This window comes from Ammospiza nelsoni, chromosome 2, assembly GCF_027579445.1.
Source record: "Ammospiza nelsoni isolate bAmmNel1 chromosome 2, bAmmNel1.pri, whole genome shotgun sequence".
In the NCBI taxonomy this organism is placed as follows: Eukaryota; Metazoa; Chordata; class Aves; order Passeriformes; family Passerellidae; genus Ammospiza; species Ammospiza nelsoni.
Genome location: NC_080634.1, coordinates 117,289,592 through 117,317,406, shown reverse-complemented (window position 1 = coordinate 117,317,406; position 27,815 = coordinate 117,289,592). Strand labels below are relative to the sequence as shown.

The following is a 27,815-nucleotide window of genomic DNA, read 5'->3' as shown; positions in this document are numbered from 1 at the left end:
TTGATTTTAAAATTATATTTTAGCTGGGGCAAGAAATAGTCTGAAGCAGAAAAATTTACAGAAGAAAAGCCTGAATCCCTGGTGATCTGTGGGCAGTTTAAAAGGCTTGTGGAATTTGGGGTACGAAGTGCAGACTCTTTGGAATTGTGGTAAGGTTTGAAGCTTGGCTGACAACTGACTTTGAGAGAAACTTAAATAAATTTAAAGAAATCTAAATAAAGGGCTGAAGTTATTAATATTACCAGTTTCTGCAGATGTGAGCACATCAGGGTTGTGCTGTCCAGGTACTAAATGGCAAAGAGAAGATCCAGCCAAGGTTTTGGGGTCTGTGTGAGCCTCACTGAGTGTCTCTCATGGTGTGGACATGGAGCTCCTCTGCTCTGGGCTCACCCCTTGCCATGGCCACAGGGAGACCCTACAAATAATCCCAAAACAGATGTAGCGCGTCTCTCCATCCTTCACTGCCCTCTTGCCAAATCTGCGTTTTCCAAGGCTCCTGGAAGGCAGGGAGCAGGTCCTGAAGGAAGGTGTGGTTCTACAATGGGTGACCACTGAACTTCCCAGCTCAAGGACTTTGCTCTTCACACGAGGGTGCTCCATCTGCTCTGGCTCCATCCCTGTCCCAGGATCTGGATCCCCATGCCAGGATGCTGTTCCCATTGCCCAGGACAGCAGCCAGGCACCAAATCTGGAAATCCTGCAGGCCGCCCCGTGAGCACTGGGGATGCTTTGGAGCATCCAGGCATGTCCTTGCCCATCCAAACAAAGAGCTAATTTAAATCTGGATTTTTAGTGTTTAATTAAAAGCTGGTTCAAAAATACGCTTACCATTTCGGGTTGGAAGTACACATGAAGCAGAAAGTGAGGATCTTTGGATTTATTTCCATTGAAAGGCAAATTATTAACTTTGTAGTCACACGTAGGTGTGCCTGCCTTAACTCCATACCTTTCTAAAACAGTGACTGACCTTTTCCAATAGTTCATATTTTTCTTTCTTTTTTTTTTTTTGTTTTTTAGAAATACAGACTTAAGAGTGCTTATTTCCCTGCTCAGGTCTCACACATTGATAACAGAATCCTGTGCTTATAAACTGGCACCAAGACACTCCTAACACGAATCCTGGTGAGTTGGCTCCCATTGCTCCCCAAAAAATGGATATGCAGAACATCTATAAAACCTGAAACCACACCCATTTTGTCTGGGAAAAAGGACACAAAAGAACAGCAAAAAGGAGGGATACAGAGGGCTGAGCTGTCTGGGATTCCTGCAGCAAACACTGTGGAGAGACACTCATAAATGTCAGGGATGATTTTCCAGACCAGTTCCTCAGATGGTGTTGGGAAAGAATGGATTTATGCCAGTAGGCACCAGATGCAGTTTTGGGGCCCAGGGTACAGAGTGGGAAGCCTCTAAAGCCAGAAGAGAAAAATAAAAACCCCTGCCCTTTGTAACAGCCAGGATGGGCTGCAGTGACAAATGAACAAGGCTGCCATACACTCCATTCTAAAGTGGGGAATAATAGAAATTACTCATTATTCACTTTATTTACTAATAATGATACAGAATGTATTAAGGGCAAGGGGGCAAAGCAATTCAACACACGATTCAGGAGGGAGATACATCTCAGGCTGAGGTTTTGCAGCATAACTTCATGACAACAAAAAACAATTTCTGGGCATGAACACTCTTCCTTAGAGGCCTCCCTTAGGCTTCATTTCCAGCCTTGGGCGTGGAGCTGTCGGTGAATTAATTGGGGATGGTTGCAATCTCTGGGCCAGAGCAGCTCAGCACAGGGATGGCAAGGCACTGTTGAAGAAGGGCTGGAAGTGTTTCAGCAGAACTGTCTGGAAAAGAAGATGCACAGCACCTGTGCACTTTAAACTCAGGCTGTTTGCTCCTACATTTTCACAGCCCAGAAACCCCGGCCTGTTTTAACCTGGTGAGTAGCAGATCTGGCATGGGTGTCACACACAAAAAATGCAAACCACAGTGTCAATCTGAAATTGCCATGCTAGGCCAAGCTTATTTTATTACATACATTCTGCAATCTAAGGACTAATATGTTCATAATGTAAACATTAAGCATACAGAGTTAAAATTCAAGGCCACAATAGTTTTGGTTTTTTTGGATTGTCCCTTTTTTAGTTTGTTTTTTGTGTGTGTGTGTCTTTGGTTGGCCGAGATCAACTCGTAGTGTATAAATGCATAAGTTATATAATAATTATATAAAAAGGAAAAAAAAATAACATTGAACTTGTATACTTCATTCTGACAAACGCACAGCGTTCGCGACTCGGTAAGAAAAACTGGCGCCCGCCTAACAAAAATACTCAGGTGATTTCTGGTTCTGGCACTCAGGGGTTGTCTCTTGCTCTAACCCATAGAAAACAAACTCCCTTAGTAATGATGAGGTTCCAACTGGTAACTTTTAAATATCAGACACAATTCCAGTTTTGATTTTGGATTTTTTTCCTAAAAAAAAAAAGAGAGATGCATATTCTGATTTCTCGCCTCCTTCTGCTTTTTCCCTTTTCCCACTTTTTATTACTACTGAATCAAGTCTGTTCCTCCTGAAATACTGGGAATGGTATAATACTGAGCAATATGTTTCACAAGTCCAAACAAGTGTTTCTTCATAGTCCCAACACTACAAAGTTTTCAGTCTTTTCAGTCTCTACTGGTCAAGAAGTTTCTTTCCTCCCCTTCTCACCACCTTCATCCTCCTCCTTCTCCTTCCTGCTTCCTGTGCCAGGTGCAGGCCTCTGATCTACAATCATACACTTGCCCTCCAGCACATTCTCATTTCCCACGTTTGGCTCAGGGTTCCTGTAAAACTGTCAAGGAATCTGAAAGTTTGGGTTTTCTTCACAGTTTGAGTAGCTGATTCGCTCTGATGACTTTAACAATAAGACTGCTGTTCTATTCCAAATCAGCTTCCACACTAACCAGTCTCTTCTGCTGATATGTTTCTATTTTTTTAAATACAGATAGGCTTTTTTTTTTCCTTTTTTTTTTCCCTTTTCCCTCTCTTTTGTAATGATCCATATACTGTATGTTAGGTCACTATAGACTTATCCTTATATTGCTGTAGTATAGTCCCAGTTTTGCACTAGCATGATATCAAACTTTACACACAAGCTTATCAACTTTTTAAGACCACCAGCTTCCGTAGGTTTTCCTTATCATTTCATGCTTCTACCTACAATAGTCTATTGTTGTTTGGTCCACAGAGTCGATGCCCATATACATTACATTTTAGTATCTTAATACTTCTTGGATATTTCCTTTAAATCCCTACTACAAAAAAAGTCTTTTTGACATCTATTTTTAACGTGGTTTTGGGCTTTTTTTTTTCCCAGCCAAACCTTCACTTGTCTCTTTAGGCACTTTTAATTCGAGTACTCCAACAGAGTTCATTGCGACTCCTCAGGGACCGAACCCCAGTGAGAAGCTCCTTCGCTTTGCCTTGCTGTTTATCTCCCCCAACCCCACTCTAGTAGTAGGTGCCAAGATGAGAAGGCATATGAGCAGCTGGCAGCCTGGTGTTGGGGTAGATCCCTCCAGTCGGCGAATTCCAGTAGGGATTGGGGGCGGCAAAAAAGCTGGAGGACGTCACGGGCAGGGCGGGGGGGTGGGGAGCCACAAAGTTCATCTTCTGCGGGTGCGCGTGGTACGAGCTCATGTAGGGCAGCTCCGAGGGGTACTTGTACATGGACGACTCCGGCGGGTGAGGCTGCAGGGCCTGCGCGATGCCGTGGAAGTCGAACTTGTAGGCATAGCGCTTGCCGTGCACCTTGGTCATGATGTTCTTGTCGTAGTAGTAGCGCAGGGCGCGGCTGAGCTTGTCGTAGTTCATGTTGGGCTTGCTCTTGCGCTCGCCCCAGCGCCGCGCCACCTCGTCGGGGTCCGTCATCTTGAACTCGCCGTTGGTGCCCTCCCAGGTGATGCAGTTGGAGTTGGAGCTGTCCGAGAGCAGCTCCAGCAGGAACTGCCACAGCTGGATCTGCCCGCTGCCTGCGGGGAGAAACACAGCGGGAGTGTCAGTAACACTGCACGGGCTCGCCCCCATCTGGGGAAACAAACAAAGCTTTGCAGCTTTTGTGAAAGTTGTAAAGCTGATATTTACAGCTTTATTACAGAGTGGGAGGCATGTGGGAACTGTTCTTCTAAAATGACATGTGTACCGCCGGGAACTCTAGATTTCTTTTTATCTTTTTCTTAAATATATATATTTATATATATAAATATATAAATATATTTCTTAAATATATATATTTTTTTATATATTTATATTTATATATACATAATATATACTATTATATATATTTTATTTATATATTGTTATATTATAAAATATATAATACTATACATAATATTATAAATAATTTTTATTGTATTATATTATATTATATTATATTATATTATATTATATTATATTATATTATATTATATTATATCTATTTATTATATATTTTATTATATATAATATATATAATAAGTAATGTATATAATAATATATATAATATATATTATATATATATAACATATATATAATATATAATAGATTTTTTCCCTTAATATATATATATTATCTTTTATTTCCAGAGGGAAATATATCTTATATTGTCTTTTTCTTAAATATATATATATATATATATGCCTACAATTTCACAATAGGTTCACACACCTTTATTCCACTGATTTCTCATGACAGTTGCTACTAATTATTTTTTATCAGAATGAACGCTTGGGTCAAGTTTCTACTTTGCTTCATCCCCAAGGACCCCATTAGGAAATGTTGGGATGTTGGCTCCTAACTCTTTCTGTTAGCCAGTCCCCTATAGGAATGTGACACAACTACGGAGTGACAAAACTATCCTTTGTCCCCTCAAAAAGGAAAGAAGCCCATAAGTTTCTCTCCTTGATTAGGTGAAAAAGACACCTCACAGGACCTCCAACTCAAACTGGGGGACTTCACCTCAAACTTAAGGATAGCCAGTTGGACAGAAGCCAAAAAATCCTGAGCAATTTACTACAAAAAGAAGAGAAAAGAAACTAATGGCTTTTTTGAGGTGTTTTACCAGGAGCAAAAACCTCTTGCACCTGGCTCGATTTTTCTGTTTGTTATTTTGCCTTTTATTAAACATTTTGTTTCCAACACTGCAACAGAAGCCATCCTGCTGATTTTATGCCTCCAAAGGTAGCTGAGCTATCTTGGGTGAGTAATAGACCTCCTAGAGCTTATGAGACCTGTCTCGAGGAGACAGCTATTACTGTCCTCCTCCCAGGACTGCCTCATGAAACCCTAAAGAGCAGGGATAATTGTAATGTGTTGTGTTTTCCCTCATGTGAGTGGCAGAATGCCATTCCATGGAGCCTTAATTGTTACCTAATGTCATTCAGCGCAGACAATTGATGGGGAAATAATACAGGGCTCATTTAGGAAACTAATCTCCAAAGTTCAGCACAAACAGCTTTCACTTGCGTAACACTCGGCTTGTTCTCACAGCATTATGTTGCAACTCAATGTTCCCTGCTATGGAATGAGCCCACACAAAATGGAGAAGTTTAGAGCAAGCTGGGCCCGTGCCAAACCATATCATCCCTTTGCAGCATTTGGGGAAATGCACAACGGAAACTTATTAGCTTGCTGTTACACTGCATACAAGCAGAGGGCAAAACAACTGCAAGAACAGTGAAAAGGTCCATAAAATACAACCGTGTCATCATTCTGCTTCCAATGAGTAAAAATGATTATTTTATGTTAAGACATAAAATGTTGCTGTTGTATTTTTCTCACTCTCTGCCAATTCCACTGCAAAAAGAAAACAGTCTGCTGTGAACTTTGTGAAAGTGAGGTAGGGCAACAAAATTTGTCCATTTTAGACAAGTGAAAGTAGATTTCAAAGGGCCTTGCCACTGACAGTCGTGTTATAAGCTTAGCATTTCTTAACAAAGCAACACCGAAATGATGCAAAATGCAGCTGAAGCAGCTTGCGATGCAATCTGTTTCACAAGCACGGTGTCAGCAGAATTTGCCAACCAGCCTGGATGTGCTAACTCTGAACTACGTCTCTGACCAGGAATAGGTTGGGTTTCTTTCTTTTTTTCTTATCCAAAGCAGCTATGTGGGTATAATAAACAAGCTTTTCTTTAGAAAGCTTATAGTAGCAATTACAATATCGAGCTAGAGCAGCATCTGAAACCCATTAGCAGTTTATACTTCAGTGCAACTGAAACCCATATTCATTTAAATTGTATTTATCCAAACTGGCCTTAATGAATTTCTTCTGTTCCATTAACATGCATTAAATAAACAAACAAACAAAAGAATCCATGGTATGAGCAAGGCATGCAAGTTTTAATACACAAAACATAACAAGAGGATTAGGCTTCAAAAATCAATAAACAGTTCAGCACTGGACAAAACACAAATTTTTGAATAAGCAATCCAACATATGTTCTAACATAAACACTTGCCTTCCAAATGTAATATATAGTCCTATGAAAATAAATGGTTGCTGTCAATTTCCTTTTAATGAGAGAGTAATTCCACCAATTTATAAACACACAAAACATGTTAAAGCACAGGAATGATGGCGTGGAGGAATTCCATACCCAAATGTTAAGAAAGAATCCCAATCCAGATCGTGTTAATGTCATTCACAGTAATGAAATCAACCAAATGGACACTTGATAAAATTTGGCAAGCCATGATTTATGACCAAATTAAAGAGATGTGGGCCCCTACTTCCAGTCAAGACTAGTGTTGCCTGGAAACCTCCACCACCTCAGGCCATTTGGAAAATCCTATTCTTAACACTTACTTAATTACTTTCCTCTGCCACACAAAACTGTTTAGAGAGTCAGCTAATCTAGAACTGTGCTCGATGTCGGGAGAAATGAAAGGAAACTGATCAGCCTTTTGGCAATTTCAGGCCTTGAAAAGACATGAGATTGCTGCAAAAAGAGCCATTGTCATGGGGGCTGAGGAGATCTGTGTGAAATGAGCAATGTTGTGCCCTGGGACTGTCCAGGCAAGGGACACAAGTGGAGCACACAGTTCCACTGTGGTGGGCTGTGCTGTTGATCATAGTGCTGCACAGCCACAGCACGTCCTGCAGACTTGGAGCAGTAAAATCTGCACATTTCCTAAGCAGAGCTACTAAATCACCCAGAGATCCTTGTCTTTAGCAAAAACATGATAATCCAAGGTTTCACTCAATGATCCTTGAAGTGTTTTCCAACATGAGTGATTCTGTGAGTCTGTGATTGTGTTCTACGCTACACATCCCTTTCCACAATGCACCCCACTGCCTCCTTGAGGTGGGAGAACATTTTTGAAGTGTTTGATCCAGTTCTTATTTGCAAATAGATTATACTTTTCTTTTTCCTATATATTTCATCCCAAAATTTTGTGTTTATCAAGGTCAGTATGATACTGTGTTGTGGATTAACAGAATCTGGGACACAGCTGATGAGGAGCGGTTAAGAGATTTGTACCCTTCTGGAGGGGTAACTGGAGACCAGATGGGGTCTCTCACACTCCTTAACCAAATCCTGATGTTCAGGAAACTGAGGTGAACTCCAGCTTCAAAGGTTGGACTCTTTGGAGGCCCTTTCCAACCTTAATGATTCTAAATTCCTCAGTCCCACCCTTGTGTAATTCAGAAATTCTGCAACACACTGGGTATCATCAGCTCCCCCTGAGGAGTGTGAAAATCACGGACATCCCCTTCCAGGTGTGGTCTTACAGCTGAAGTGGGGACACTCAGGAGTGAAAGAAAGGAAAGCCTCCTAAATCACAAAAATCCCTTCTCACCTGGATTTGCGAGTCGGCTGCTGGTCGGTCCAAGAATCTGATATGGATCTACAAAATTGCGAAAGAAAGATTTAAAATCATGCAACAGCATTGTCATATATTTTAGGTACCATGTGTGAACCTTGTGAGGGGCAGTGTGCACTGCCTGGTGGGACACCAGGTCCAACACCTGAGCAATTTTCTCCCTCTGCATGGCCATATTTGCATGTTTTCCTTTCAAACTCGGTGTGCAAGGACAGACATTTGCTTTTTGCACTGTAATAATGTCCAGATGCATACATTTAGAATGTAAACTTTGTTATGAAGCATTCTGGTGGTGGAATCCCCATCCCTGGAGGTGGCACTCAGTGCTCTGGGCTGGGAACAAGGTGGGGATGGGGAACAGGTTGGACTCAAGTCTCTGTAAGTCTTTTCCAACCTCAGTGATTCTGTGATTCTCTTTTGGCACCGGACTCCAGTGAGGGATCCCATGGATTAACCCTGCAACTGGTGTTTTCAGAAGAGCCTCTGTCAGCCTTACAGTGCCTGTAGCATCTCAGTATTTCCCTCTGGAAATGAAAACTTACTTTGTCCTGAACTCCAACAGGGAAAAAAGGAGGGCTGTGACAGCAGGATCAAAGCCAAAGTGAGGAGCTGCAAGCACTGAGTGACCCTGTGGCTTTTACAGCCAAAAAGACAATCAGGTTACATTCCTTACACATTTAAATAATCTGTGCAGCTCACTCATAGCCATTAAAAGGTCCTTGGGACTTACATAAATCATTGGTATATTTCTAGGAGGATTCTCATGGTTGGAAGGCCAGATTAGATAAAACACTGTTTGAGCAAAATTCAGTGTAATGCTTCCCAGGCAGTCTGTGCATGAGTTAATGAGACCTAGTCATGCACAGTCTTGTTTAGCTCTAACAAAAACCAGAATAATGATCTAAAATCCATGTGGTAAAACCTGGCTCAGAGTCTTCTGAGCTAAGAATATCCTCTAAATCTCTTTTATTTCCTCCTTCTAACCTTTTGCTGTTAACAAAAGCCATGACTGACTCAGGACTATGGAGTGCTCCCCAGCTACCTGTCCAAAATCCAGCTGAATTTGCAATAAGGGATTAGGTCCCACCTCATGGATTTGGAGCTCTAAAAACACAAAAGGAACCCATTTTGCTAAACCACTCTACAAACCCATAAACTTCTGCTTTCTCCTCAGTTTTCCAACAACATTAAGAATCCCTCTAATATTCCTGTTGTGTTGGGTCATGTACATTTTCCAGCTGCTGCCATCTCAACCACTCGGGTCTTTTGACATCTCCACCTTCCACCTTTGTACCCAAATTGTAGATGAAATGTTTCAAGAGCATTTTCATTCTGGAGGGTTGTCACTGCCTTTAAACATTACACATTTCATCCCAAATCCAGCTGCAGAGCAAACCCCACTCACATCTGGGGTTTTGGTGGTCTCCAGCTGGAGTGGTCTGAACCAGACTGTGCAGTTTGGGTGCTCTTCTCATCACATTCAACAAATCCAGGCAGAATTCAAAGCAAATTACACCCACCTAACTGAGGACGCTGGTCTTCTGTTTTGGGAACTGTTGAGGATGATGGCTGAGAAGCTGAAAATGGAGAAAAAACATCCCATATAGTTATTTTTCCAGTTAGGAAGTTGCTCACCAAACCTATGAGAGGTCCCCAGGCCTGGGGCTCCTGCTGCCCTCTGCTCCAGGATGGACAATAACAGGATTGAAAGCTCATAAAAAGCTTTTTGAGGCTCTATGGCGTCGCAGACATATTTTATAAAAAATTCTTTCCTTAGGATTTTTCCTCCTGAGAAGCTGAAAGGCCTCAGGAACAAAATGTAAACAATGATTATCTGCTGCTGTGGAATGCAACAGGTGCATCTGGGATTGGTCTCATGTGGCTGTTTCTAATTAATGGCCAATCACAGTCAGCTGGCTCAGACACACAGCCTGAGCCTTTGTTATCATTCTTTGCTATTCTATTCTTATCTAGCCTTCTGATAAGAACCTTTTCCTCTATTCTTTTAGTATAGTTTTAATGTAATATATATCATAAACTAATAAATCAAGCCTTCTAAAATACGGAGTCAGATCTTTGTCTCTTCCCTCATCCTAAGGCCCCTGTGAACACGGTCACACTGTGGTGATGGACTTGATGAAGTTTGAGTTTAAGGGAGGATGTGGCTGCCCAGTGACACCGCCCAGCATTGCCCATACAATTGGCTTTCCAAAAAAGCACAGATAAAACCCCTCCAGAGCTCCAGTAATTCCCTTTGGAGCCTAATCCATGTTTCCCCAGCTGTGCAGATGCTTTTACCTTTTGACTGAGGGCTGGGGTGGCTGTGACTCGTCCATGCTGATCTCCTGGCTTGCTCATAAGGCAAATCTGTGAAGGAAAAAGACATTTATTCATGCAGATATGGCCTGAAGTGGTTATGTCCATAAAGGGCACGTTTGAGGAGAGCCAGGATTGGGAAAATTACTGAAACAGGCAGGGAATTCTTTGTTAAAACCTTTAACATCTCTAAAAACAACAGTAAAAACAACAGTTGTGCTCTGCAGAGGTGCCTGTTGTTGTCAGAAGTCTGAGCTGCAGTGAAATAGGTGCTGCAAAGCATCTTTGGAGACAATACAGAGTTCATCACTTCCAAAGGTTCAGGGTACCCCCTTCAGTCCCCTTCCTCAGCCCAGCACACCAAGGAATGGCATACACTGACATCATTGATAATCTGTGCAGAATCTTGCAGGAAAAGTCCCCCAAGAGCCCATTTTATGCTTAAACCCTCTCAAATTCAACATTTAACAGTGTTTCCTTTCAAAAAGACAGGCTTTAGTGGATTTATTCCTTTCTGCTTCTTGGGACAAGCTCCTTAAATTTACACATCTAAATTTTCATTTCCCTTTCTTTCATTTACTCCTTACTTCTATTTTATTTCAGTGCTTTAGCATATTAAAAAAAATGAAAAGAAAAAAAAACGAAACCATAAAAGCTTTCTTCATAAAGCAAATGTAGTAAATTCAAATGTTTGGTTTACCCTTAGAAATCTTTGGCAGTTTCCTGTGCTTTTCCACGGCTGACTTTAACACATTAGCTAAAACTACTGCCAAAATCAGAGACTTGTGTAACTTCCAGGGCCTCAGGAAGGTAGCAGTGCCCACCTGGTGGAACTAAGTTGGTGCAGATGTCTTGACTCTCAACACTGCTTGTGCTTTATTTCAGAATTCATGTTTGGAAATGAAACCAGAAAGCAAAGAAACAGCCCCAGCCTGGCTCTGTGCAAGGCAGATGTATCTGCCCACTTCCAAGCACTGCACGGAAATAAAGTGTAATGTGAAATGCACAACCAAATTGCCTTTAATTTATTTAGTCTGTTAGCTCTGCCACCTCCCAGAACCCTACACTTTTGCTGAGATTTGCAACTGATTTTTCTACTGCTATTAATTACTATTCATTACTATTCATTTTCATCATGAATAACCTTGTATCCCTGATTTATTGAGGACTATTCCACAGCTTCAGAGAAAATAATGTGAATTTTACAGGTGCCCAGCTCTGAGCAGAAGATGAATCAGTGTGACCTGCAGATGTCCTGCCCAGACTTAGACCAACACTGCCGTTTATTACAGACTTTACCATCTGGCAAAATCAATCCAGAATTTGGTTGTAATTGCAGTGGGTTCTGAGCTCTGTCTGTACAGAGGGGGCTCAGCTCTGGGGGTTTGCAGGTACCTTGTGCCTTGCCTGGCCAGCTCCCTGCGCCATGGCAGCTTCTCCACCTCCTCTCCAGATTCCCTTGCCAGATTTGGTCACATAAAGAACCTATTTTTTCCCTCCAGTTTTTCCATTTCCCAGAAAGATGTTGTCTCAACCACAATTACACTTTTCTCTTTCTTTCTTTCTTTCTTTCTTTCTTTCTTTCTTTCTTTCTTTCTTTCTTTCTTTCTTTCTTTCTTTCTTTCTTTCTTTCTTTCTTTCTTTCTTTCTTTCTTTCTTTCTTTCTTTCTTTCTTTCTTTCTTTCTTTCTTTCTTTCTTTCTTTCTTTCTTTCTTTCTTTCTTTCTTTCTTTCTTTCTTTCTTTCTCTCTCTCTCTCTCTCTCTCTCTCTCTCTCTCTCTCTTTCTTTCTTTCTTTCTTTCTTTCTTTCTTTCTTTCTTTCTTTCTTTCTTTCTCTCTTTCTCTCTTTCTCTCTTTCTCTCTTTCTCTCTTTCTCTCTTTTCTCTCTTTCTCTCTTTCTCCCTTTCTCCCTTTCTTCCTTTCTTCTTTCCTTTCTCTCTCTCTCTCTCTCTCTCTCTCTCTCTCTCTCTCTTTCTCTTCCTTTCTTTCTCTGCTCTCCTCTCCTCTCCTATTTTTGGATCTCCAATCCATCACACACCTGTGCCCTGAGAGCCCTGGCAGGCTCTGTGTGTGTTTGTACTTGGTGGCACTTGAACCACACTTGGTACAAATTCAGCACTGTGAGAAAACTGCCTTGCCTTTGAACTCCTCACATCACAAGATGATCTTCTGACTACGCCCTCTCCATGAAAAGAAAAATCACATCATCAGCTTTTCTTGAAATAGAGCAAAGCTCCAGCTCCATGCTTGGTTCAGCCTTGATAAACATGTTGTTATTGCAGATAGGCAGATCTGTTCTTGTCCATGAGACATCAGCACAGCATGTCCTTATCTGGGACAGACCCCTGGTGGGAATGCTCCTGTTTGGTGACACAAACCCCAGCCAGGTGTCCCTGGGAGCCTCATTGTCACTGAAACCTCGTGTTCTGCTCTAAAGGTGACTGCAGAAATCCTCCCTTGCACTGAAGCCCATTTCCCATTTTCTATTGTAGTGCCTTAACAATGGCTGTGCTTAATTAATCTCTCCAGAACTGCACCCCAGGATTTGGCTGATTCCCACTGAACTTTATTTATTCCCCCTGCTCCTCATTTTTGACCTTTTTCATGTCATCAAGTGGCTGTCCCCAGGGTCTGCTTTTGCTCTCACATGAACAGTGCTTTGTTATGGGAAAGCTTCTTTGCAGTCTGGTTGAAATGTGACATTTAACTCAAAGGAAAACCACAGAATAAGCCAACAAAACAGTTTCCTGAAAGAAAACTGAATTTCCGCAAAAAATCCCTTTTTTCTCTGAATAAAAATTCTGACTTTGAAGATGTCCATCAGCTTTCAATTGTAAAAGATAAATTAAAACAATATTTCCAAAATCACTACAGTTCTTTGGAGAAAATGTTTAGTTCTGCACAGAAGAACCCTAAAACTAAACTGCAATTCCACAAGTAATGGTGTGAATGCAGAAAGATGCTGACACAAAGCATTTTGTTAAGTGTCATTTTAAATATGAGTTAGATAAAAATGCTGAAATGAAGGAGCTCATCATGTTTGATAGGTGGTTTAGGACATTTTCCATGAGAGAAAATTTACATTTTAATTTTCCATCACACACAGGATTAAACAAATATGGAAATAATGGACCTTGTCAGGAAACAAAAAAAATCCCAATTTTTATTCAAGTCCAGTGGAAAACAGGCTAATTCCAGCCTTTTCCTGAAATCCTCTTCATTGGAACAGCTTTTCCTGCAGACATCAGGTCCCTCTGGTCTTACGTTACATGTTCATTTCTGCTGGGAATTACTGATAGTTTGGGGCGTCTGGATTTATGTTTGGTGATTGTTTCCACAGTTCTGCTTTGTTTTCTCATCCCTATTTGTGCTGACATTCCCCAGTGTCCCTGAGAGCTCCTGGGTGCCACAGTCTACTTTAATGCTCCATGAAAATGTTTAATTTATTTAGAATATCACTTCTTCTTATACTGACACTAAGCAGGTGCTCTGTCACTCTCTTTATTTTGATAATTACATCAAGTTTCCTCAACCCCAGACTGTGATTTGAACAATTTCAAGCCTCTGTATCTCTCAACACGCTCCAAAGATTTTTTTTCCACACTCCCATGGCTTTCCCAGGCGTTTCTAAGCACCTCCAAACTCTGCCAAAAGCCATTTTGATAAGGGATGATTGATGCAGCTTTCCATGCAAGGCCACACTGCTGGGGTGTTCAGTGGCACAGCCACATTTCCCATGGGATTTTCCACTGTGGTTCTTCATTTGTTCACAACTTTCACTCTGGCTGTCGCTGTGCCATAAATAAAGATGACTCTGCTAAGTTGTTCCTTCATGAGTGAAGGGGGCTAATTTGGAATCAGTAAGATATGCAAATAAATTGTGCCTTGGGCTGCATTTATCAACTTGTGTTTTCAGTTTTTAATTGAATGCCAAGTTGTTTTTCCCTAATGAACTTCCTGGGTAGCTGGACAGGAATCCTGTGTAGGAATCTCTGGGTTTAAGTAACAACAAAATCAAAGAATCATGGAATGGTTTGGGTAGGAAGGGACATTAAAGATCATTTTGTTCCATCCCCTGCCATGGCAGGGACACCTCCCACTGTCCCAGGCTGCTCCAGCCCCAGTGTCCAACCTGGCCCTGGGCACTGCCAGGGATGCAGGGGCAGCCACAGCTGCTCTGGGAATTCCATCCAGCCAGGGAACAATTCCTCATTCCCAATACCCCATCTAATCCCACTTTCTGCCAGTGTGGAGCCATTCCCTGTGTGCTGTCCCTGCATCCCCTGGCAATTGTCTCTCTCCAGCTTTCCTGGGGCTCCTTCACAAAATAACTTAAGATGTCCATTACTGATGACAGGATAATTAGCCAGCTCTTAGTTTGTTTCTTATGATACACTGATTTAATTTCTATTGTAAATAGTTGTGGGGTGTTTTGGTGAATGCCTTATGAAAGCCAAATGTATGCACTGGATCAGCAGTTCCCTTTTTAGCCATTAATATAAACCAACAATTCTAGCAGAGTTTGATTTCCAAGGATCCAAACAAGTTGAATTTGTAATGGCCTGGTAGTTATTTCCTTTTTTCTCTTTTCAAATTATCAATTACCAAATCTACAGACATGCATATATACATGTACACAAGTCTATATTAAATAGTATCTGTATGAACCCTCCTGCACTCTACCCTAGAGCACAAATAAAATAATTCCTGTTCAAACTCCCTTTTTAATGTGCCAATATCTCTTTTCACCAGAGCTCAGCCAATTCCAGTGCATGTCCCTTCTGAGCACTTGGATTGTTGCCTCTGGCTCAGTACTGGATTTCCTTTAAATTCAGTATTTGCTGCAGCTCCTCCTCATGTCCCTTAGTACTCTGCACTCATTATTGGAAAAGCAAATGTCCAGTTTAGGCACTTTTCCAGCATTTTTTGTGGTGAAGGGTGATAAAAAGAAAATCTTTGCCTTCATAGCCATGTCCTCACCTTCTTTAATTACTCCCATCAGCCATTCACAAATCAGCACATCCACAAAACTTTCACAGGTTTCAAAATGTTGAGCCTTAAGAGCTTCCTTATGTTTTGATTTTACTTAAGACTCTTAAACTCATAATCAGATTGTTGTGGGATCTGCTTGCCTCAAACATAAATAAAATTTAGATAGCAGGAGAAGCCTATATCCTGCATTTTTACAGTATTTTTCCACAACAGACTTCAAATAAAAGGGAATTTTAACCTCATTTTACAAAAAGAGAGCTGAAGGGGATTGACAGATGACTGTGCTGGGACAGTGCAACAGAACCACTGAACAGAGCTCAGGTTTCTGATTCCCTGGTGCTTTAAAAAGTTGATACAATTTCTTCAAAGACAGAGATTTGTGGAAGAAATGCACTTCTTAAACTCTACTTAATTATTTCACTCTAATTATTTCACTCCACACAATTATATGGACACATATATATGTGATAAAAAAATGTGTGTGTTCAAAATAGAGCCTCATATTTATGAAAAGGGGAAAAGAATGAGATATTTCAAGAGATGAAATGAGTAAGATCACAGCACACAAAAAGTGGTCATTGTTCATACCTGGCCTGGTTGCAATTCTTTGTGTTGCTTCTGGATAAACTGATGTGTTTGGGAAAATAAAAGTGGCACCTCCTGAAGAGAAAGAAGAGAACATAACACCTAAAGATTCATTTCCACAGTCCCTAAATTCACCAATACTTTCCCCTCCTGTAGAATGAATGAGTGAGGAATCTGAATAGCTAATTTCTGCCTTTGGACTGTTAGATATAAAAGTTAATTCTAATAATCTTCTACGTCTATGTAAATCCATTCAAGTTACTGGATGAAAGTCTGTGCAAAATCTGTTTTAAGAAGGAGACAGTCAAGCTCAGGAAATCCCTTCTACCACAACCACCTCCACCTGGGAAGGTGGCTTTGCACCCCCTGAAATAAAACCTCTTTGCCTTCATTAGTGCATTCCCAGAAAAGTCCATGTTTTCAACAGAGACTTTTGGGTCAGACCCTCAGATATCTCATTAATCTTCCCCAGAGTGAAAAAAAAAGATAAATATTGAGCTTGATTGTAGGAAATGGAATCTCCCTTTTCTCAGGCATTGAAATTGCTCTGACTACACCAATGGAATTCTCATTACCCTATTCAGGAAGATCAAAAAAGTCAATTATTGCTGATTTCAAGAACTTTTTTTCTAACTCTTTTGTGACCCACTGAAAATTTAACAACTGATTTCCCATTTGCTGATGATCAGCACACCATCATTCACAGTCCCCAATGACAGATAATCTCATTTTGGTGAAATGAATTTCAGAATATCATTGTCAGTGCACACATAGAGAAAAAGATAACACACAGAACTGCTGAACAACACTTGGATATCCACAAGTGGAAACTGCTTGACAAATGAGAATCTCTAAAGCCAGAGATGGAAAAGACCATCAAGTCCATCTATTCTTAAAAAGGAGTTAAATCTCATCCAAACCACATCAAGGTAAATGGAAATTCTTTTTTGTTGCCTTTGGTGGGGTTTTCAGCAGGCCTAGAGCCCACAGCAGGACTTTGTTTGCCACTATGACCAGTGGCAAACCTCTAATGTCAGGGAAAGATCTAATCCACTGAATTTTGCTATGAAACTCACTCAGAGTGAAAAACGAAAATAAAATATGAAAGAAACATTGCTATCCAAGTTTTGTTTTCTTTTTCTTTTGCATTATCCTTTGTATTATCTTTTTCCTTTCTCATAGAGAATTGTTATTTCTGGTCACTGTAGGTAACTAACACCCTCAGGCATGATCATGCAATACTCCAAACATCTTTTGTAGGGATATAAAACCACACTATTATTTGTACCATTCCATGCCATCCTCTGCTGCACAACTGTTACAGAAAGTTAAAATAGATTCTCAATTATTTTCATAAATACTTTAAGTTGCATCCTGAAAGACAGATGAGGCACGTGTCATTCTCCTGCCTACACTCTACACTTTTCTGGCCCAAATTAACACGAGGGTGAGTATCAACAAAAATAATTTTAAATTCAGATCAGCCTTAGTGGAATTCCCAGCTCAAGTCCCACAGCAGCTAGAAAATGAGATGAGCTAACTGCCTAAAGAGCAATTTTATTGATTCCCACAACATTTAGCTCATGGGATGGGGGACATCCCCATTCCCCAGAGCCCAAAGCACTTCTGAGCTCCAAGAAGCTTCTAGGGATCCATGGAGAAGATCTCACAGCAGAATGGACAGAGGGACCATAAAAATCCTCAGATGAAAGGCCCCAAACCTGCAGTTTTATGCTGTGTCAGGGACCCCATCCTCTTGCAGGACATCAGAAATTTCTGCACCATTTTTGCACCACCTGGCCCTGCGTGATCTCACCTTTTCTCTGTGTGTCTGTGCAGAAAACACACAGACAGCAGGGAGGGGACTCTCTTGCCTCCCTCCTCATTTACCACCTCCATGTTTTTAGCAAGCAGCCCATGGAAAGGAATCCTGTGCTTTTAGAAGATGATGACCTACAGCAGTGGGAGCAGTGCCAGCATTACCTGTGTTTCTAGCATGCATTAACCGTGGAGAGTTTTGTAAGGCTTTATCAACATCATCTGAAGTCAAATGTGGAAGAGGAGCTACAAAACAAAACAAAAAGCAACACCAAAATGTAAAAAAAATCGTGAATTATCTTTTTAAACCATATTTTTCCCCTGACAGGATTGCCTGAATGTGAATCCATCAACAGCCTGCAGTTTGGAGGGAGGTGTGTGGGCTAAAGGGTAAATGAGGGCATTCATTTATCCAATATCATAATTTATTGTTATGAATGCACAAAATTTCTGGCTGGTTATCGACAGTGTGCGTGTGGAGGAGACTGCACCGCACTGGTGTTGCAATGCTTGGTGGTTTTTTCTCTAAAAACCATGTTCATTTTAACTTCTTTAAGCTGAGGTAAATTTTCCTCAAGCTTAGGTGAAAGCCCTCAATCCAGGTAATCCCTTTTTTCCCATTGAAATTCTAGCCATGCACTACAATTAAGTTGCATTTGGACTTCAGGGACTTTTTTCCACGAATTTACAGAATTTTTTTTATTCAATTCAGTTGAATCTTCCCAATCCTACCCAGAGTACAGCAACCTACTGCCATTCCTTAGAATCATGCCTGGAATTCACTTTATGAATCAATGTTTGCACTCTTGTTTAGTTAAAATGGAAAGAAATGAGTACGTGACCAGAAAAAACATCAGCACTGAACCCCATGGGATTTTTTCTTCCTGCTCAATATGCTCCATCTCAATTTTTTTCTTCCTGCTCAATATGCTTCAACTCAATTTTTCTCTGAGATGGATACCTAGAAAGAGTCACTAATTCTTGTCTGTGATAAAAATGAGTGAAATTAATGGGAATCTTTCCACCAAACTCAACAAGACTTGGGCTGGCCTCCCTGTTATGCTCTTAGGAACAGCAACATTTGCAACAGACATTTGGAAAACCCAATTATCCACAGCGATCAATCTGGGACCGACTGCAGGCAGGACGCAGGGCTGGCTTACTCTCTCTGAGGTAGTGTAGGTGTGACAGGAGGATGTCTGCATTGTAGCTGGGGGTGAGCCTCTGGAAGTCATCCTTGGTCATTTTGCAGAGCTCCTTGCCGTCGATGTTCTGGAAGAGCAGGATGTCCACGTCCGGCAGCCCGTACTCCTTCACCGCCCACTCCAGCCACTGGCGCACGTGGTCAGTGCTCCACAGCGTGGGGTCTGCAGGGACACACAGCAAAACATCAGGCAGGGATATGTGCAAAATAATCAATAATCCCTTCTTTACTGACTGCTGGAGGAGTTAATTTGGTGTGCTGAGTGCAAGGGAGAGCAACTGTGGAGGGCTGAGAGCTCTGAGTGCTAACAACAAAGCCTGTCAAGGGAACAAAGCTGTGTCAAGGGAAATATAGGTTGGATATCAGGAAAATTTTCTTTACAGAAAGAGTGAGAAAGTTCTGGAATGGCTGCCCGGGGAGGTGGTGGAGTCCCCATGCCTGGGTGTGTTTAACAAAGCCTGGATGTGGCACTGGGGGCCAGGGTTCAGTTGGGCTGTTGGGGCTGGGCTGGACTCGATGGTCTTGAAGGTCTCTTCCAACCTGGTCATTCTGTGAATTCTGTGAATTGCTCTGCACAACTCCCTGAAGGAGGGGCACTGAGGGGGGTTGGGCTCTGCTGTTGTGTCCCAAAGGAAAGGAGGAGAGGAAATGGCCTCAAATTTGGGAAGGACCTTGGGACACTGAGCACATCCAGAGGGGACAACGAGGCTGGAGAGGGGCTGGGAACACAAACCCTGTGAGGAAGCCCCGAGGGAGCTGGGGGTGCTCAGCCTGGAGAAAAGGAGACTCAGGGCTGCCCCCATCACTCTGCACAGCTCCTGAAAGGTGCCTGTGCTCACCTGGGGCTGGGCTCTTGCTCCAGCAGCACTGACACACCCAGAGCACACAGCCTCGAGCTGCACCAGGGGAAATACAGGCTGGAGAGCAGGGAAAAGGTTTCTCCAGCCAGGGTGAGAAAGTTCTGGAATGGCTGCCCGGGGAGGTGGTGGAGTCCCCATGCCTGGGTGTGTTTAACAAAGCCTGGATGTGGCACTGGGGGCCAGGGCTCAGTTGGGCTGTTGGGGCTGGGCTGGACTCGATGGTCTTGGAGGTCTCTTCCAACCCAGGGATTCTGTGAATTCTATGAGCGAGCTCCTCCCACTCAGCTCTTCTGCCTCATTGTTTTTAGGCCTTTTTAACCATTGTTTTTAGCTCTTTTTAACAGAGATTCTGGCCCACTGACAGCACTGCAAGCTGGAGCTGAACAAGTTTTGATGCCCTCTGTTCAATCCTTATCTTTATTCAAATGAAATTTCCACTCATGTTTAGAAGAATCTTTCTTGGGTACAGGCTAAATAAGCATTCACAGATACAGGCAATTATTTCACAAACTAGAGTGGGTCTCTAGTTAATAATATTAGAATATTAAAATATTTTGCTTCTCAAACACACCCCCAGGAATACACTAAATAAAAAAGTCCCTTGTTGAGCTAACCATGCTAGCAATTACTAAAAGTCTTTTTTAAAAAAGTGCCAAACGTTAGGAAGAGAAAGGTTTTGGAACATTCAGAAGCTCTGTATTTCAGTGTTGGCAGGACATTTATTATTCAGAGCACCACTCTCCTGTCTCCAGAACAGAATTGACAATACCATTGCAGAGGAGGACACTGCAACAGATTTGTCCACACCTTTCTTGACAAATAACTGAAATAATCACAGCTTGCAAAACTGGCCACAGTCAGTACTCTTGCATGTCTAAGCAACTGAAAAACTGTAATAATATTAAGCAACATGGCAGAGGCAGAAATATTTCACACCAGCACCTTTCTGCTGGAGAGGAACCAGCAGCAAACATTCCCCTCCTGGCTGCAGGTGTTGAGTTTACCCTGTGCCCATCCTGTGGTTTAGGAACACCCACAGATGCCATGATGCTGTGACTTGGAAACAGGCAGGCTAATAATTCTGCAGAATATTCCAGGTTTGTTTGGAGGACAAGGCAACAAGAACAAGGCAGCAATCTTCTTGTCCCATCAACTGTTGAATCCCACAGCCAAGCCTGCCAAGGCTGACCAAGAATTTCTCAATTGTGCTCTTACATTGCAGTGGAGTTGTCAGTTTGCTTATTAAAATGTTTTATGCTGCCCAGACTCAGGGGATAACCCACATAAAGGCTCTTCATGCCCTGTTTGATCCCACAGAAGCTACTTTTTGGTATTTTCAAAGACAACCTGTGCTACAGTGATCCTTTCTCTCTCTCTCCCACACACCCTGCACCCAGTTTGGGATAAGAAATGGAGGTGCTTCTTCCTTTTGCTCAATTTGGGGTGAAATCCTCCAAGAAGGAGCTACAGGAGCCAGATAAGATCTGAGTGCCTCTTATCAGCCCATTCTGCTGCTGAAAATGGGGAGAACAGATTGAGGAGGTGCCCTCATGATCCTCCTCAGCTCATTCTCTCAATAACCCCTACAAACTACTGCTCTTTTCCTCCTGATCACTGCTTTTCTCCAAATCCTCTCCAGTAATCTTAGTGAGGTTGAGGAAAATACAGTTTTTTTGGCTTGCATTTGGTGCAGAGGGTCTGACCTGCTGGCACAATGACTCTCCGTTCGTTGGTCGTCATGTTTGGGGGGGGAATGTGCTTCTCCTCCATGTAGCTTCCATAGTTCATCCCAACACTATCTGAGCTGCTGACCATCTTCCCTCCTTTTGCCACGCTGCAGTCATCTGGAGAATTCCTAGGCAGACAAGAAAGGTGTGCTTCCATTATTATTTCAGTCCTTATTAATATAATCAGAAGAAAATCACCTGGAATGAAATGGAAAACTGGAAAACCCAGTGCCCCCCACCCAGTGACTCTGCAGGTTCCTTCAGTTGTCCAAAAACACCAGGTTCAATGAACCATATAATTATTTCTGTTACCAAAGGATCAGGCTCTCCTATCTCTCCAGAAGTTATAAATACTAATAATTTAATTCCAGACATGGAATGGAGGCTTGGTCATGAGCTTGTTCAGCAAGGAGCTGCATTTCGCTTTCCAAATATCTCACAGCCAACTGAGAAACACAGAAATGCACTTACTGCATGTTTTCTGGGGGGAAAACTATTCTTAGTTGCCATTGTCCAAGCAGTCCAAGGCTTGGAGAGCTGCCCACCTCCACTGCCACTGCTGTTCCACACTCAGTTGCACTTCATGTCATGCAATGTATTCACATTTCTATGTAAGGCTCACAAAAAAAAGGGAATATTTGCCAAAGCCATGATTTAAAATACCACACGCATGACTGGAAAAACCTTTCAGCTCCTGACTAGCTCAGTCTCCATGGTACTGTAGTCAAGACAGGGAAATCTGCAGAGGATCTGCAACCAGACACCTCTTTAATTTTGGCTTTGCTTTCTGAATAGAGTCTTTAGGTTTAACATCCCACAGGGGCTTCCCTAACGGCATTTTAATTGCATCACAGTTTTCTTTCTGGCAGACACAGACATATTTGTCCCTTAATTTAATGTCTACAACGTGTTTCATCAGAGGGAGAAAAATTGTTACAAAAATCAAAATAAAGAACTCAGCCATGGGGAATACCTTTAAATGTAAAGAGTTTGTTTGGCAAGGGAAGAAGGGTGTTAGCTGGGGATTGGTTTCTTCAGCAATACCTCATTACTAACAAGCTTTCCTTTAGCCCTGCCATTTAACTCCTGAAATTGTGCTGTGGCCTCACTGAACAAGAGGCAAGTCACAGATTCATGGAATCGTGGAATTTCAGAATGGGTTGAGTGGGAAGGGATTTTAAAAATCACTCAGCTCCACCCCTGCCATGGCAGGGACACCTCCCACTGTCCCAGGCTGCTCCAGCCCCAATGCCCAACCTGGCCTTGGGCACTGCCAGGGATCCAGGGCTGGAATTCCATCCCAGCCCTGCCCACCCTGCCAGGGAACAATTCCCAATTCCCAATATCCATCTAACTCTGCCCTCCTTCAGTTTGAAGCCTTTCCCCCTTGTCCAGTCACTCCAGGCCCTTTCCAAAGTCCCTCTCCATCTCTCTTGGAGCCCCTTCAAAGCCCCGTGACTCAGTTGTGTTGACTGCTCAGCACTATCATGCTTCAGGAACTAACCCAGCTATAATTCTCTCATGAGTGTTTTAAAAAAAGAACCAGCACTTGGAAAGCTGAAAAAATAGCGTAAATCTTAAATACTAGAAGAAAATGAAAACATAACATTATTTTTTCTACGCAATTTTTCTACTAATTTTACCCTTCTGTGTTAAGGTAGATATTAAGGAAAAAAATCAACTGCTGCTGATTTTCAGTTAAAAAATAAAATATTTTTTTTATTTTTGAGATCATTCGATGGTTGGCAATTTTTTTTTTTTTTTTTTTTTTTTTGAGATCATTCAATGGTTGGCAACATCATCTTTAGGAGAAGGATGAGGGCCTCCAATGCTGCCTGGAAAATGTTGGCTTCACACACTTTTTCCAGGATTTCTCTAAAGACACCCCCTATGAAATGTGACCTGTGTAAAAGCCCTGCAACTGCTCTGTCAGCCCCAGGACTGAAAAACAACCACAGGGAAAACACAGCCAGCACCTGCCACTGCATGGTGGTGAATTCAGCCCTTCCTCTCACAACCAGAGCACTTGGGCAATATTTTCTCAGGTTTAGTTTTGCTCTCCTACCACACACCACTAAATATAACCCTGGGATGCAGCCCATTTCTGTCCAAACAGAGCAAAACAAAGCTGCTTTTTGTTTCAGACATAAAATCTGAAGGAGAGCTTTTGTGATGATTCCTTGTGAGTGAAATGTTGCCTTTTTCTGCTTCCCTTCCACAAATACAAATGGCATAAATGCATGAGTGAGCCTGCACTTGAAATTATGGACATTTGGAAACATCCTCCACCACCTGCCCTTATACCTGTGCAGATGTGGACCCCAACTCCCAAAAGCAATTCTTTTACAAAGAACTATTTGGTTTATTCACTGAACTTTTAGCTAGCAACATCCTTTAGTTTAACTGGCAAAATTATTTAATTTTTTTTTTTCTGGGGGAAGAAACTTGGGCTAAAGGAACTCCAAAGTGAAATATCCCATCAGTAGCAGCCGACAGCACTTCTACAAGCAATGGTGCATTAAAAACACTCTTGTAAACACTGAGCAGTAAATGATGTGGAAGATCCAGTAGCACAGAGGTTTTGGCAATCTGACAGGGCTTCTGAGATGGTTTTCTTGATCTGAATATAAACACACAGGGGTGGGGAAGAAGATCATAAATAAGTCATAACTTTTCATTAAAATCCAGAAGCAGATGGTCAAGGGTTTTGTCCCTTTAGCTCACTGGGTGGACAAGCAAATCCCCCATCCATCAAATCTCCTAAGGCCACGCTTAATTTCAGGCATGGAATCAACTCCATGGGATTTAACAGGACTACTCTGGTACTTCAAATTGAGTGTGTGCCCTAAACCACTGAGCCTGGGCTTAACTCAACTGCCTGGAACAAACTTGTACAGCACAGAAAGCAAAACTGAAAATGCAAGCAGATGCTAGAAAAACGGTGTTTCTAGTGCCCAGAACAACAAGAGAGTGACTGTCTACAAAGGGTTTTTTTTTAGGACTTTCTGTGAGTCTGCTTTATTTCTGTGCCACCAGGGCAGCAGGGTGGAAAAGCAGCTTTTGGAAAGTGTACCCAGAGTGAAGGGTGCAGCTCTGCAGTGATTCATCCCCAGCTCCAGGTCTGAAATGAAAGCAGAGATGTTTTTCTTCGTGGCTGCCTGTTATTTTTGCCCTTTGTAAATATACTCTGTTACATCTGGAATTTACAAAAAAGGAAAAAAAAATTAAAAATTAAAAAGAAGTAAGACTACTCACAGTCATGGAACCCAAGAACACTTTGTCCAGTCTTGAGATGATAAATATCTGCTGAAAAAGTATTCTCTCCTTCAGACTTGAAAGCCTCACCTTAAAGCAGGGTTACTTAAAATCAAGCTGATTTGATAGTTAAATTTATCACCCATTCCTACCAAAGCTGACTGGAGTTCTGCCAGTCATTGACTCTGATGAAAGCAGATGTAAGTTCATAAATAAGCACATTTTTTCCTTTTCACTATGCTACTATTTTCCCCAGGTGACATAAAACACCTGTGCTGTGCTGAAATGCAAGGTTTCAAGAGAAATTCAGATTAGGAATCAGCAAAACCCTACATGTGTAGGGTGTATCATTCCCGTAATATAAACTCCTCTGTTCAATATTTCTGAGTTTCAGAGGGAAATAAATGAGAAAAAATGTATTGTCCAAATATCTACATGTCTTCACAAGTCTAATAAGCACAGTTTGGATTACAGAGCTGCTACAAGGTCAGCTCATGCTGAGGGCAGTGCAAAGCTTGCTCAGCCTCATCCTCATTCACTGCAGCCACTCAGGTTGTGGTGAATTTGGTCAGTGCTTCCTCCCCAAGGAGTTTATCACTGAAAAAGTGACCCATGAAGAAAAAACCTGAAACTTCCCCAAAAGTTATTACTTTGAAACACAATGGGGACAGCCAGATGCTGCCAGGTGAGAAGGATCCTGTGCTGAGACTCTGAAAAGCACTTCCAGAGTGTTTTGGAGGCCTCAGCACTCAGAGAACCATGGAATTCCAGGATGGGTTGGGTTGGAAGGGAATTTGAAGCTCATCCAGTGCCACCCCTGCCATGGCAGGGACACCTTCCACTGTCCCAGGCTGCTCCAAGTCCCAGTGTCCAACCTGGCCTTGGGCACTGCCAGGGATCCAGGGGCAGCCACAGCTGCTCTGGGAATTCCATCCCAGGGAACAATTCCTAATTCCCAAGATCTCATCTAATGCTACTCTCTGTTAGTTTGAAGCCATTCTCCTTCTCCTGTCGCTCCAGGCCCTTGTGAATATTCTGTTTCCATCTTTCTTGTCAGCTCCTCCAGGCCCTGCAAGGCCACCCTGAGCTCAGCCCAAAGCTTCTCCTGTGCAGGTGAGCAATGCCAGCTGTGCCAGCCTTTCCTGCCAGCAGAGCTGCTCCAGCCCTCTGCCCATCCTGGAGCCTCCTCTGGATTCCCTTCCAAGACTTCTTGTGAGAGCAAAATTTCCCACAGAGAACTCCAGCACAACAGAGCCATGAAAATGCCAGAAAACTCACACTGGTCAAAATATCTGCTCCCACAGGCTCTTGCCCAATTGCTCAGTGACCTGGGCTGGGGAGCTGTACACAGAGAAATAAATAAGTAAATGAGTGAGTAAGTAACTGGAAAAGGGATGGCCAGGGTGGGAACAAGCTGCCAGGTCTGTGGAAAGCACTGAAGTCCCTCAGAAACACATCATTGGCTAAAGCTGCTTAAACTGGTGCTGAAACCATGTTGACAGTCTTGCTAATCTTTGCTATAAGGTGACAAAAGCAGTCCTAAGATGACAAAAAAAGAAGGAAAGTGCAGTCCCCCATGGCCACTCATTCATGACACTGCCCTGCTCCATGTTGGGCTTTGCATTTCCAGCAGCCCCAGCAGGCCATGGCCATGGAGAGGCTGGAATGGGGTATCCCTCTCAAACAGAGCACCCAAACCTGGGGCAAACCCCCCTATTTGGGGTGCCCTGGGCTCAGTGGGTGCTCAGGGTTACATGGGGCTGGCCCAGGGTCACTCAGAGATGTCACCTGGAGCCACCTCTGGCTCCTTTCCCCTGTGACAGAGCTGTTGGCTTTCTGTAAACACAACACAAGGTGCTTTTCACTGAGCTCTACACACAGCAACCACTCATCTCCAATCAAGCAATAACTTTGGCCCATCCAATCTTTTAATTTTCTTTTTTATTTTCTTCCCCTTAGCTTTCCCCAGCCATCCTGCAACCCACAGCTGCTTCCAGCCTCAAGGCCATGGTGGCAAATGCAGGCAGTCAGAGTCTGGCTCACTAGAGGCCAGTCAAGCTATAAATATTCCCAGCTTTGCTCTTTGTGCTCCCAGTGTGGGGAAACAGCTGGTTTAAGTTTGACTGCACGTTGTCATTTCTCCATTAGTGCAAACACTTCAATATTTCTTACGTGTCAGGTTGGAGTGAAGAAAGGGAAAGCAGAGAAGGGGGTCACAGAAAGCCAAAGTTAAGAAATGATGTTCTGTATATACATAATTTACAATTAGATTGCTGCCTGGGACAAGGCTGAGGTTTGACATGGTGATAGCTAGGCCAAAGCCACAACGACTTCCCAGTTGGCCTATAACTTTCAGGACCTATTTTCTCTTGTTTTTCTTCTATTATTTTTATAGAAATTCTATTATGATGGTAATGGATTACATTTCTCAAATTGTATTTCATTTCAAGAGCTTTTAAGGCTGTTGTATTTGTGGTTTGGTGAAATATGAAATACCAGGAGATGGGGCCCTTCCCAAACCACACGTGCCTTCTTTTGTGGACAGGGATCATATAGAAAGTTAGGAAAATTGAGCATGCCAGGCATAAACAGAAGTGACATCTTGTATGGAAACCATAATCCCCCATGTCTGTGGAATGTCTGCTGATTTTCATGATTAGCACAAAGGGGCTGTGAGGGTGCAATTTTTTTTTTTTTAAGGACTTTTCCTTACCTTCTGTTTTGTCTTGAACAGCTATTCCTAAACTTTAAATAGTGAACAACCCCAGTGATGCTGCCCTGATCAAAATGAAACACCCACTAATGACAGGGCAGAGGAGAAAACTCACCTCTAAGTGCTCTGGACACAATCAACAGGAAATAAAAAAGCAAGGATGGCAATAGACTTAAATAATGACAGAGATCACAACTCTTGTGGGGTCCTATGCCATTATTTGAAGATTATTTTTATATTTCACTGCCCATCTCAAAGCCTTTGGTTGCTGGGAATTCAGTGGTCAATCCCAAATGTAGCAATGATAATTATGAATGAGTTCATTATCCCAGACTGGAAAGCTTCTTGTTTAGCACCTGCCAGCCCAAAAAGCTTCCAGAAAAACAAAATAGTTGTAGTATTAGTGAGCTGAGTTTGTTTTTCCCCTTGGCAACATGTTTGCCTCAAGAACAGAGCCAAACTATGCCCACACACACACACGCAAGTGCTCGTGTTAAGCT

The 27,815-nt window shown here is 42.3% G+C and overlaps 1 protein-coding gene across 5 annotated transcripts in view; it reads right to left on the bottom strand.

The window, feature by feature from the left end:
* Window positions 1-1,992: 1,992 nt before the first annotated feature.
* The window catches only part of ERG (ETS transcription factor ERG), a 149,081-nt gene continuing 123,258 nt past the window's right edge, over window positions 1,993-27,815 (bottom strand). For 3 of the 5 annotated variants that reach the window (XM_059493843.1, XM_059493845.1, XM_059493844.1), the window contains 8 exons: window positions 21,324-21,475; window positions 18,720-18,923; window positions 17,722-17,802; window positions 15,742-15,813; window positions 10,145-10,213; window positions 9,367-9,423; window positions 7,823-7,870; window positions 1,993-4,014 (listed from right to left, as the gene is read on the bottom strand). In XM_059493843.1, coding sequence (XP_059349826.1) covers window positions 3,494-4,014; window positions 7,823-7,870; window positions 9,367-9,423; window positions 10,145-10,213; window positions 15,742-15,813; window positions 17,722-17,802; window positions 18,720-18,923; window positions 21,324-21,475 — 1,204 coding nt within the window. In that variant the 3' untranslated portion in view covers window positions 1,993-3,493. The remainder of the gene's footprint in view (window positions 4,015-7,822; window positions 7,871-9,366; window positions 9,424-10,144; window positions 10,214-15,741; window positions 15,814-17,721; window positions 17,803-18,719; window positions 18,924-21,323; window positions 21,476-27,815) is intronic. The other 2 variants (XM_059493846.1, XM_059493847.1) reach the window with 2 other exon arrangements.